Source organism: Mya arenaria, chromosome 15, assembly GCF_026914265.1.
Source record: "Mya arenaria isolate MELC-2E11 chromosome 15, ASM2691426v1".
NCBI lineage: Eukaryota > Metazoa > Mollusca > Bivalvia > Myida > Myidae > Mya > Mya arenaria.
Window position 1 is genome coordinate 2,201,990 of NC_069136.1, and position 13,793 is coordinate 2,215,782.

A 13,793-nucleotide genomic window follows, 5' to 3' on the forward strand; every position below is an offset into this window, starting at 1 on the left:
CACTTGCAACATGGCAGCACATGGCTTGCACTTGCAACATTGCACTACATGGCTTACACTTGCAACATGACACTACATGGCTTACACTTTACACTTGCAACATGACACTACATGGCTTACACTTGCAACATTGCACCACATGGCTTACATTTGCAACATGACACTATATGGCTTACACTTGCAACATGACACCACATGGCTTACACTTGCAACATGGCACTACATGGCTTACAATTGCAACATGACACATAACATGGCTTACACTTGCAACATGACACTACATGACTTACACTTGCAACATTGCACTACATTGCTTACACTTGCAACATGACACTACATGGCTTACACTTGCAACATGGCACCACATGGCTTACACTTGCAACATGGCACCACATGGCTTACAATTGCAACATGACACATAACATGGCTTACACTTTCAACATGACACTACATGACTTACACTTGCAACATTGCACTACATTGCTTACACTTGCAACATGACACTACATGGCTTACACTTGCAACATGGCACCACATGGCTTACACTTGCAACATGACACATAACATGGCTTACACTTGCAACATGACACTACATGGCTTACACTTGCAACATTGCACTACATTGCTTACACTTGCAACATGACACTACATGGCTTACACTTGCAACATGGCACCACATGGCTTACACTTGCAACATTGCACTACATGGCTTACACTTGCAACATGACACTACATGGCTTACACTTGCAACATTGCACCACATGGCTTACACTTGCAACATTGCACTACACCACTTGCACTAACAACATGGCAATACATGGCTCACACTTGCAACATGGCACTACACCACTTGCACTAACGACATGGCAATACACCACTTGCACTAACAACATGGCAATACACGGCTCACACTTGCAACATGGCACTACACCACTTGCACTAACAACATGGCAATACATGACTAACACTTGCAACATGGCACTACACCACTTGCACTAACAACATGGCAATACATGGCTCACACTTGCAACATGGCACTACACCACTTGCACTAACGACATGGCAATACACCACTTGCACTAACAACATGGCAATACACGGCTCACACTTGCAACATGGCACTACACCACTTGCACTAACAACATGGCAATACACCACTTGCACTAACAACATCACAATACATGGCTAACACTTGCAACATAGCAATACACCACTTGCACTAACAACATGGCACTACATGGCTCACACTTGCAACATGGCAATACACACACTGCACTAACAACATGGCAATACATGGCTAACAATTGCAACATGGCAATACACCACTTCCACTAACAACATGGCAATACACCACTTGCACAAACAATATGGCAATACATGGCTAACATTTGCAACATGGCAATACACCACTTGCACTAACAACATGGCAATACATGGTTCACACTTGCAACATGACACTACATGGCTCACACTTGCAACATGACACTACACGGCTTACATTTGCAACATGACACTACATGGCTTACACTTGCAACATGACACATAACATGGCTTACACTTGCAACATGACACTAGTTTACCTCTGTGGCCCTGGTGACAGCATCTGCAGGCGGGGGTTTGGCCGAGGCTACAGGTCTAGAACTGATCTTGTCATACAGCTGCAAATACATCAAGCAGTCATAAAGATTGATTAAATAGACAGGATGACACAACATCTAAGGAAACATGATCACCATAAAAATAATCGGCGTCCAAACTGATCTAGTGCCTTCATATCTACAGTTCTGTAAAACCTTATTCAGACCGCATGCTCAGAGAATAAGTGGGAAAAACACGCATACAAAATATATCAAAAGATATCATTTTCCTCTGGAATTTGATATAAAATTCTAAACCCTTATCCAGGTACTTTCACACTTAAAGCCTCTTATATCTACAAAGATCTGTTATCAGCTTCTTGCACTCAATTTGCTTATAGGCTCATCTCAAGTCAAAGACTTGTGCTATTTGAAACTCAACGCAGTTTTGTTCAAGTTCTTGACATGCTAGTTAAATTGAGTCTAGACGCCGTCATCAACAACAAAACACCACGGTTGAATTTGATAATACATTGACAAGTTAACATCTACAACAACAACAAGACTATGACAATACATCATGCTTTCTGTAGAAGACATTACCATAAGATTAAGCTAAAAATACCTTGTGACTGATTTCAATATTTGTACAACTGTGGTCTAGTCCTTCCACATGGTATAGTGTATCAGTCATGTCTCTTGTTTTAACAGAATTAACATCCCCTATGACATCATCACTGTCAACCTCAGTTTCAGTTACTGATATTCTATTTTTAGCATCATACGTACAGTGGTCACAGTCACTATTTTTATGTAGCTTCCTTTGTTGCCTTAGCAACATAATGTGTTGTTCATAATCGCTTTGTTGCAGTTTCATAATCCAAAGTAAAGCACAAATACGGAGCATTGACCTATCACTGCGCGCATGTAGGAACGACTGGACATGATCAGACATTGTCTATAATATATCATGGTGTGATATTGTCACAAATTGTATATCAACTAGCACACAAATACAGCATTTGTTCTAGTAAAAAGTGTCCTCATCAAAGTCTATAAGAATACAACCACAAAATAAGTAGAGAAGAACTCATTTCTATATTACTATAGTATTTGCTAGAAACATTCTTTATCCAAACATAGGAAACAAATTGTCATTTTATAATGTACTGCTCAGAAAGAACCAAAAGTCACAGAACATGTCAGTATTCCCAGGAAGACTTGGTTTGTAAAGAATCCTATTATGCCGTTTTTGTCACATACGTATTTAGCTGTCCAAAATCCCAGAGTTATTAAACAGACATCTGTCTCAAACTTTCCAATATTTTTCCTGTAAATCTTGTAATGTACACTGAATGACACGCACACTGAAACATCTGTTACATAAAAAACACCACTTATCTAATTTCAGACAATGTATAGACCTTAAACACAACAAATCCATGTTCAGCATCATTATATAACAATGCATTAAATTGTTGCCTGGAAATTCATACATTACGTCTACGTACTATGTCCAAGGTCAAATGTCACTAAAAACGTTTTCTGATATGAAAATCAAAGGCAGGAAAGTAAACACACAAATTTCACACGAGAAAATGCAGTTATTGATTAAGAAAGGGTGAGGGTTGGCGTTTGATTGTGGACAGGAGAAAAGTGGCTCAGATTCCCAGACTTTCAGGACAATGTATATAGTGGCGTCAAATGCATACAGAGAAGGTTTTAAGTGCTATATGTAGTATGAAAACATAGACAAACATTATTATTGTCATGACCATATCATTTAAGGAGAAATATCAGAGGTGCTCAAAACAAACAGCAATATGTGTATGTTTAGCCAGAAGAGGACAAATAATATCTTTAAGAACATAGGAATGTAATTTCGAGTAAACAGATAGAATCATCAAGCCATGATTGGTCATTGATAACATGTAATAACACTTGATCACAATGGGTGTCTTTGGATGCTTTACTTTAAATTGGGACCATATCCAGATGAGTCATGTCATTTGGGTAACTAGCCGTATGGGAACAGGAGGTGGGGCTGTATTACCATGGTAATGATCTCTTGTCTGTCCTCTTGGACACAGTGTGTAATTTTAAACAGACAACAGTTACTTTTGATAATGTTTTGGTGCTCATCTGGCTGCCAATCTAGCAAATGAAAAAGATGAAAAAGAACACAGCACTCTGAACAAGAAATCTGTTCCCAAGTTTCCATAGAACATGAAAATATTGTGTTCCAGTTAGAATGACCACAAAAAATGAATCTCTCACAAACACCCAATGTTGTTGAATGTGTCCTCTCATCCTTCAGCTTGATGCAGTGTATGGCATTCCAAGCCAGTGTATGGACAGTAAGCCGTTGGGAGAGCCTCAAAGCATGATCTAGAGTCGCTTGAGTGATCAATAAATATGGATGACACAGTGCTTCTTGACAAAGCTTACCGTACTTGTTCTAATGGACAAACATGGCGTGTGTCAAACTGAAATCACTGCAGGCTAATTATGAACTTACAATATACGGTATGCTATATGTGACTTTATTACCATCAATGTTCTAAAAGTGTAGCGAGTTTCTTACTTATCCAGCTTATCCCCTTATCAACAGCCAATAGCATACACTTGGATAAGTTGTCAACACTCTATCTATTGGCTAGTTTGCACATTCAAATTATTTTATTGGTTAACAGTTAGTTTTGGATAAATGTTGACTATCAGTTAGGTCTACTATGACCAAACCAAATAACTATTCAATTTTAAAGTATTGGCTGAAGGTAGGTGCCTCAGTCTGTTTTTTTCTGCAAGCTCCACGTTGAATGAATGCTGTGTGGGAGCTAAAGGCACCTTTTGATTCAATTTTTGGTTGTTCAGATATCAGTTCAAACATGAAATGCAATAGATCTTGTTCAGATTTTTTCATATAGTTGCTTCTTCAAATTTATCAACAGTTTATGTCCACAACAGAGAGTTGACTTGCAGAAAAGAAATGATCACAACAAGATGTATATTTATTATGTGTTTCACATGTTTTTGGGGCTGACTACTTGACTGGTCCCCGTGATTTTCATTGTATTAGTGATAATTTTAAGGATGCAATTCAAATCCAAACTCTTAAACACTTCAAATAATTTAAAAAATTGGAAATAATTTGGAGTAATTCTTGAACAGTGAGATATAAGAGAGCAACTTAAAACTTAAAGAATTATTAAGTTTAATGTATTGGAAGTACTTAGTAAATGATTCCTAACATCATATAAATGTCGACTCCGACATATACGTATACTTTCTCTGTCTTAAAATGAAAATGATATATATAATAATGATATATGTACCATAAAAGTAATTTAGCAGATAAGGGAGACAATTGGTCAATAGTTATTGGTTAATTTCCAAGAGTTGTCTGAAATTTCCACTATTTTCCATGTTCTTTGATTGCTAAATGATTAGTAAAGACATCATTTCAGGGATTTCATAAACACACCTGCATGGTATATTAAAATATAAAGGATTGTTCCTCATTTGCATTTCATAAGAATTAATGTGCAAAATAAGTATGAAATTTGACATTATTATTCCAGCATGTAGATGTTCATTTCGGGAGAATTTAATTTTAGCAGTTTCTGCCAATCAATCAAGAGCCAATTATATAACACTTTGGTTAAGTTGTCCAAAGGTAATATTTTAACCTTTTTGCACACTACAATGATTTGAATGGTAAATAGTATTTATTGGATAAATATTGACCAACCAATAAACAATTTGGCTAACTGACCAATGAGCTAAACCAGTTTTACTCGGCTGCAGGGTGTGATGGTTAAACCTGCAAAATTTGACCTTGCAAATTTGATAAAAACAAAACAAAAACAGAACCTCAGGGAATTAAGCAATCTACTGAGTATCTTTTTATTCACCAATTTTAACTACCTCCAAACTGCATATTTCTGGGTTTGAGGTTCTGATGTATGTTTTTTATAGTTCTCTGTGAAAAGCAACTACAATTGACTTCACTTTCAAAGAAATTCAGGAACACTAAAGACAGATGATCTTCAACAGTCTGCTTTTTTAATATTAAACCTATATATATATCGAGAGCTGAAAAAAGAGTGACCAATACCCTCCAAAACCACCTAGACACAAACATGTGAACCTCTGGCAATGTCAGAGAGGTCGATTTGAGTCTCCAAGGCAGTAGATTGGATTCAAAAGCGGAAGAATCTCTAAATTATAAATCTCTTGAATTTTAAGTAAAAAACAATGATGTAAGCAATGTGAACAATAATTCGATGGGTGTTACTATTTTTAGATTTTCAGAAAATAGGCCTAAATTACGTGATGGTTCAAACATTGGTGTTTTTGATTGAGAAAAAAGAAGGAACTATATGTCTGGCTTGTGAAAACTAAGGCTTGTTTTTAGTACAGCCGCTGATAAATCAGATCAGTACTGCCCAAACAGGTTTAGTGCAGAGTGTAAGTGCAGACGATTGCAGAATTGTGTTAATTTTCCCACCAAAATGTTGTAAAGTTTTATAAATTGAAGATAATTGATAACACTTTGGGAATTTTATTTTTATGTTTTGAATGCAATGTGTCTTGCCAATACAAGTAGATATCTATTACACTAAATATTAATTGATACTTAACCTTGAAACGTATTTGTCTCCATATTGAATTTCAGTGTCGTTATGATATGTATAAATTGACTATATCTGTAGTATGATTGATATTACCAAATATATGATTACCTTCACTTGTGTAACATGCAAATCTGATACTATTATCACTCTGTATAACATTGTACTTGCCAATGATATGTTTTCATGAAAAATTATATAGCCCGACAGAGCCCCTGGTGTTTTATACCGCGGTCTAAACAATGTAGTTGACACAGTGTGATTATGCCCCATTTTGTAGACGGGATAAAACAACAGTGGCCCTGCTAAGCTTTTATACATGTACATGTATATATGATTATTGTATTTCGTACTATTAATCAGTTATTTCGAATTCCTGTACCCGATTACCAATATTTTAACATGCGTTTTTTAGATATCCTATTCATGTCGTTGCATACACTGTAACCTGAATTAGTAAATAAAACGAGTTTTGAGTTGAGTTGAGTTGAGTTGTAATTTGTCTTTAAGATTAACAAAGAATGTAGGATGCCAATTAACAAAGAATGCTGGTTATCTAAGGATGCCAGTCTTGTTTATCACACCATTTTCTTTAAGGTGACAGATTATTGGATATTCTAGCATGGTTGATTGAATTTTGAGCGTTTTAAAATGAATTTTTTAGGTAAAAAAATGGTTTGGATTTTTATTCATGGGCGGTAGATTTCGTTGGAAGAGTGGTATGGTGGTCTCAAAAGCGGTAGATTTTACTACCACGGGCAGAGTTCACATGTCTGCTGGACACAAAAATGGTAACCAATTTTTTGAAAAGGGGATAATTATTAAACTCCCTCTTACATAAATGGATTGTAACCAAAGTTGAGCTTGATCTGTAGTTTATATTGTTAAACATGTGTACCAGAATTTGTTTAAATCCATTGTGCCTGTCATATGTGATTGTCAAAAAAACAAATTTTGCCAATACTACATTGAAAAATCCATAACTCCGTAAAAAAAGGTAGTTTGTAAACAATGTCAAATGTTGCCTTTATTTCATGAAGTTGAACATGTGCACAAATATTTATTCAAATATGTCAACCTGACACAAGTTATTGTCTAGTCCCTGCATAATTGACCAATTCTAAGTTGAAATATAGGGTCCATAACTCAGTCAAAAATTGGTGGTTTGTAACCAGCAAAGTCAAACTTGACAATAATTTTATGGTGTTATTCATGTACGTGTACCAAATATTATTTCAAACCGTCAACCTGTACACAAGTGAATGTTTGGACGTTTTTGGCAAATTCTAAGTTGAAAAGGGTAAACTACTCCATCCAAAATTGGTTTGTAACCAAAGCCAAACTTGATTTGCATTTTACTGTGATAAAATAATGTTCCAAAATGTTAAAATCTGACCACCCTTTCATTAGTTTTTGCCTGACAAGACGGTCGACAGACGGGGGCCGCCCCCACCCCAAACTTTGTTCAGTGGAGGTATATAATTATAACACAAAATTATCAGCACAGACTTGTAATACAGTTCCAAACAAGTGGTTTAAGAAATTTATGAAAATGGGAATTTTTTCTTGAGCTGCCAGACCATAATCAATCTACAAAAAATTGGCAGACTTTTGAAGTCTTAGGAAATATTACATGCCAAATCTTGCTCGGCCGGACAGAAGAAAATAATGACAGTTCCTTTTCTAAAGATCAATGCTCAAGTGAATAAAATTCCTATTTTTAACTCATAAAAACAATTATATATATCAAACTACGACAAAACTTCTCTTGACATTTAAGCAGGGAGAAAACAGCACTTAATTGATTATTGAATTATAACATTGCACTTTAAAGATTGACTAAGATTCTACAAACTGATTAATAAATGTTTTCAAAGTAGTGAAACACTTGCTTTTCCTGGTTGATAGAGTCTTGCAATAATCTCAATTTGTTAGATATACCAGTCATGGTCTCTGGAACTGAACATTGATAGAGACCAGTTGTGTTCTCTGGAACTGAACACTGATAGAGACCAGTTGTGTTCTCTGGAACTGAATATTGATAGAGAGACCAGCTGTGTTCTCTGGAACTGAATATTGATAGACAGACCAGTTGTGTTCTCTGGAACTGAACATTGAAAGAGACCAGTTGTGTTCTCTGGAACTGAACACTGATAGAGACCAGTTGTGTTCTCTGGAACTGAATATTGATAGAGAGACCAGCTGTGTTCTCTGGAACTGAACATTGAAAGAGACCAGTTGTGTTCTCTGGAACTGAACATTGATAGAGAGACCAGCTGTGTTCTCTGGAACTGAACATTGATAGAGACCAGCTGTATTCTCTGGAACTGAACATTGATAGAGACCAGCTGTGTTCTCTGGAACTGAACATTAATAGAGACCAGCTGTGTTCTCTGGAACTGAACATTGAAAGAGAGACCAGCTGTGTTTTCTGGAACTGAACATTGATAGAGACCAGCTGTGTTCTCTGGAACTGAACATTGAAAGAGACCAGTTGTGTTCTCTGGAACTGAACATTGATAGAGAGACCAGTCGTGTTCTCTGGAACTGAACATTGATAGAGAGACCAGCTGTGTTCTCTGGAACTGAACATTGATAGAGACCAGCTGTGTTCTCTGGAACTGAACATTGAAAGAGATCAGTTGTGTTCTGTGGAACTGAAAATTGATAGAGAGACCAGTCGTGTTCTCTGGAACTGAACATTGATAGAGAGACCAGCTGTGTTCTCTGGAACTGAACATTGATAGAGAGACCAGGTGTGGTCTATGGAACTGAACATTAATAGAGAGACCAGTTGTGTTCTCTGGAACTGAACATTGATAGAGACCAGCTGTGTTCTATGGAACTGAACATTGAAAGAGACCAGTTGTGTTCTCTGGAACTGAATATTGATAGAGAGACCAGCTGTGTTCTCTGGAACTGAACATTGAAAGAGACCAGTCGTGTTCTCTGGAACTGAATATTGATAGAGAGACCAGCTGTATTCTCTGGAACTGAACATTGATAGAGACCAGCTGTGTTCTCTGGAACTGAACATTAATAGAGACCAGCTGTGTTCTCTGGAACTGAACATTGAAAGAGAGACCAGCTGTGTTTTCTGGAACTGAACATTGATAGAGACCAGCTGTGTTCTCTGGAACTGAACATTGAAAGAGACCAGTTGTGTTCTCTGGAACTGAACATTGATAGAGAGACCAGTCGTGTTCTCTGGAACTGAACATTGATAGAGAGACCAGCTGTGTTCTCTGGAACTGAACATTGATAGAGACCAGCTGTGTTCTCTGGAACTGAACATTAAAAGAGACCAGTTGTGTTCTCTGGAACTGAACATTGATAGAGAGACCAGTCATGTTCTCTGGAACTGAACATTGATAGAGACCAGCTGTGTTCTCTGGAACTGAACATTGATAGAGAGACCAGCTGTGGTCTATGGAACTGAACATTGATAGAGAGACCAGTTGTGTTCTCTGGAACTGAACATTGATAGAGACCAGCTGTGTTCTATGGAACTGAACATTGATAGAGAGACCAGTTGTGTTCTCTGGAACTGAACATTGATAGAGACCAGTTGTGTTCTCTGGAACTGAACATTGATAGAGAGACCAGTTGTGTTCTCTGGAACTGAACATTGATAGAGACCAGTTGTGTTCTCTGGAACTGAACATTGATAGAGACCAGCTGTGTTCTCTGGAACTGAACATTGAAAGAGACCAGTTGTGTTCTCTGGAATTGAACATTGATAGAGAGACCAGTCGTGTTCTCTGGAACTGAACATTGATAAAGACCAGTTGTGTTCTCTGGAACTGAACAATGATAGACAGACCAGTTGTGTTCTCTGGAAGTGAACATTGAAAGAGACCAGTTGTGTTCTCTGGAACTGAACACTGATAGAGACCAGTTGTGTTCTCTGGAACTGAATATTGATAGAGAGACCAGCTGTGTTCTCTGGAATTGAACATTGAAAGAGACCAGTTGTGTTCTCTGGAACTGAACATTGATAGAGAGACCAGCTGTGTTCTCTGGAACTGAACATTGATAGAGACCAGCTGTGTTCTCTGGAACTGAACATTGATAGAGAGACCAGCTGTGTTCTCTGGAACTGAACATTGATAGAGAGACCAGTCATGTTTTCTGGAACTGAACATTGATCAAGACCAGTCATGTTCTCTGGAACTGAACATTGATAGAGAGGCCAGTTGTGTTCTCTGGAACTGAACATTGATAGAGACCAGCTGTGTTCTCTGGAACTGAACATTGATAGAGACCAGCTGTGTTCTCTGGAACTGAACATTGATAGAGACCAGTTGTGTTCTCTGGAACTGAACATTGATAGAGACCAGTTGTGTTCTCTGGAACTAAACACTGATAGAGACCAGTTGTGTTCTCTGGAACTGAACACTGATAGAGACCAGTTGTGTTCTCTGGAACTGAATATTGATAGAGAGACCAGCTGTGTTCTCTGGAACTGAATATTGATAGACAGACCAGTTGTGTTCTCTGGAACTGAACATTGAAAGAGACCAGTTGTGTTCTCTGGAACTGAACACTGATAGAGACCAGTTGTGTTCTCTGGAACTGAATATTGATAGAGAGACCAGCTGTGTTCTCTGGAACTGAACATTGAAAGAGACCAGTTGTGTTCTCTGGAACTGAACATTGATAGAGAGACCAGCTGTGTTCTCTGGAACTGAACATTGATAGAGACCAGCTGTATTCTCTGGAACTGAACATTGATAGAGACCAGCTGTGTTCTCTGGAACTGAACATTAATAGAGACCAGCTGTGTTCTCTGGAACTGAACATTGAAAGAGAGACCAGCTGTGTTTTCTGGAACTGAACATTGATAGAGACCAGCTGTGTTCTCTGGAACTGAACATTGAAAGAGACCAGTTGTGTTCTCTGGAACTGAACATTGATAGAGAGACCAGTCGTGTTCTCTGGAACTGAACATTGATAGAGAGACCAGCTGTGTTCTCTGGAACTGAACATTGATAGAGACCAGCTGTGTTCTCTGGAACTGAACATTGAAAGAGATCAGTTGTGTTCTGTGGAACTGAAAATTGATAGAGAGACCAGTCGTGTTCTCTGGAACTGAACATTGATAGAGAGACCAGCTGTGTTCTCTGGAACTGAACATTGATAGAGAGACCAGGTGTGGTCTATGGAACTGAACATTAATAGAGAGACCAGTTGTGTTCTCTGGAACTGAACATTGATAGAGACCAGCTGTGTTCTATGGAACTGAACATTGAAAGAGACCAGTTGTGTTCTCTGGAACTGAATATTGATAGAGAGACCAGCTGTGTTCTCTGGAACTGAACATTGAAAGAGACCAGTCGTGTTCTCTGGAACTGAATATTGATAGAGAGACCAGCTGTATTCTCTGGAACTGAACATTGATAGAGACCAGCTGTGTTCTCTGGAACTGAACATTAATAGAGACCAGCTGTGTTCTCTGGAACTGAACATTGAAAGAGAGACCAGCTGTGTTTTCTGGAACTGAACATTGATAGAGACCAGCTGTGTTCTCTGGAACTGAACATTGAAAGAGACCAGTTGTGTTCTCTGGAACTGAACATTGATAGAGAGACCAGTCGTGTTCTCTGGAACTGAACATTGATAGAGAGACCAGCTGTGTTCTCTGGAACTGAACATTGATAGAGACCAGCTGTGTTCTCTGGAACTGAACATTAAAAGAGACCAGTTGTGTTCTCTGGAACTGAACATTGATAGAGAGACCAGTCATGTTCTCTGGAACTGAACATTGATAGAGACCAGCTGTGTTCTCTGGAACTGAACATTGATAGAGAGACCAGCTGTGGTCTATGGAACTGAACATTGATAGAGAGACCAGTTGTGTTCTCTGGAACTGAACATTGATAGAGACCAGCTGTGTTCTATGGAACTGAACATTGATAGAGAGACCAGTTGTGTTCTCTGGAACTGAACATTGATAGAGACCAGTTGTGTTCTCTGGAACTGAACATTGATAGAGAGACCAGTTGTGTTCTCTGGAACTGAACATTGATAGAGACCAGTTGTGTTCTCTGGAACTGAACATTGATAGAGACCAGCTGTGTTCTCTGGAACTGAACATTGAAAGAGACCAGTTGTGTTCTCTGGAATTGAACATTGATAGAGAGACCAGTCGTGTTCTCTGGAACTGAACATTGATAAAGACCAGTTGTGTTCTCTGGAACTGAACAATGATAGACAGACCAGTTGTGTTCTCTGGAAGTGAACATTGAAAGAGACCAGTTGTGTTCTCTGGAACTGAACACTGATAGAGACCAGTTGTGTTCTCTGGAACTGAATATTGATAGAGAGACCAGCTGTGTTCTCTGGAATTGAACATTGAAAGAGACCAGTTGTGTTCTCTGGAACTGAACATTGATAGAGAGACCAGCTGTGTTCTCTGGAACTGAACATTGATAGAGACCAGCTGTGTTCTCTGGAACTGAACATTGATAGAGAGACCAGCTGTGTTCTCTGGAACTGAACATTGATAGAGAGACCAGTCATGTTTTCTGGAACTGAACATTGATCAAGACCAGTCATGTTCTCTGGAACTGAACATTGATAGAGAGGCCAGTTGTGTTCTCTGGAACTGAACATTGATAGAGACCAGCTGTGTTCTCTGGAACTGAACATTGATAGAGACCAGCTGTGTTCTCTGGAACTGAACATTGATAGAGACCAGTTGTGTTCTCTGGAACTGAACATTGATAGAGACCAGTTGTGTTCTCTGGAACTAAACACTGATAGAGACCAGTTGTGTTCTCTGGAACTGAACATTGATAGAGACTAGTTGTGTTCTCTGGAACTAAACACTGATAGAGACCAGTTGTGTTCTCTGGAACTGAATATTGATAGAGAGACCAGCTGTGTTCTCTGGAACTGAATATTGATAGAGACCAGTTGTGTTCTCTGGAACTGAACATTGATAGAGACCAGTTGTGTTCTCTGGAACTGAACATTGATAGAGACTAGTTGTGTTCTCTGGAACTAAACACTGATAGAGACCAGTTGTGTTCTCTGGAACTGAATATTGATAGAGAGACCAGCTGTGTTCTCTGGAACTGAACATTGATAGAGAGACCAGCTGTGTTTTTTGGAACTGAATATTGATAGAGAGACCAGCTGTGTTCTCTGGAACTGAACATTGATAGAGAGACCAGTTGTGTTCTCTGGAACTGAACATTGATAGAGACCAGTTGTGTTCTCTGGAACTGAACATTGATAGAGACCAGTTGTGTTCTCTGGAACTGAACATTGATAGAGACCAGCTGTGTTCTCTGGAACTGAACATTGAAAGAGACCAGTTGTGTTCTCTGGAACTGAACATTGATAGAGAGACCAGTCGTGTTCTCTGGAACTGAACATTGATAAAGACCAGTTGTGTTCTCTGGAACTGAACAATGATAGACAGACCAGTTGTGTTCTCTGGAACTGAACATTGAAAGAGACCAGTTGTGTTCTCTGGAACTGAACACTGATAGAGACCAGTTGTGTTCTCTGGAACTGAATATTGATAGAGAGACCAGCTGTGTTCTCTGGAACTGAACATTGAAAGAGACCAGTT

At 38.5% G+C, this 13,793-nt stretch overlaps 1 protein-coding gene across 1 annotated transcript in view; it reads right to left on the reverse strand.

The window, feature by feature from the left end:
- LOC128220330 (peripheral plasma membrane protein CASK-like) overlaps window positions 1-13,793 on the reverse strand; it is a 180,666-nt gene that overhangs the window by 41,963 nt on the left and 124,910 nt on the right. The window contains exon 13 of the mRNA XM_052928691.1: window positions 1,581-1,658. Coding sequence (XP_052784651.1) covers window positions 1,581-1,658 — 78 coding nt within the window. The remainder of the gene's footprint in view (window positions 1-1,580; window positions 1,659-13,793) is intronic.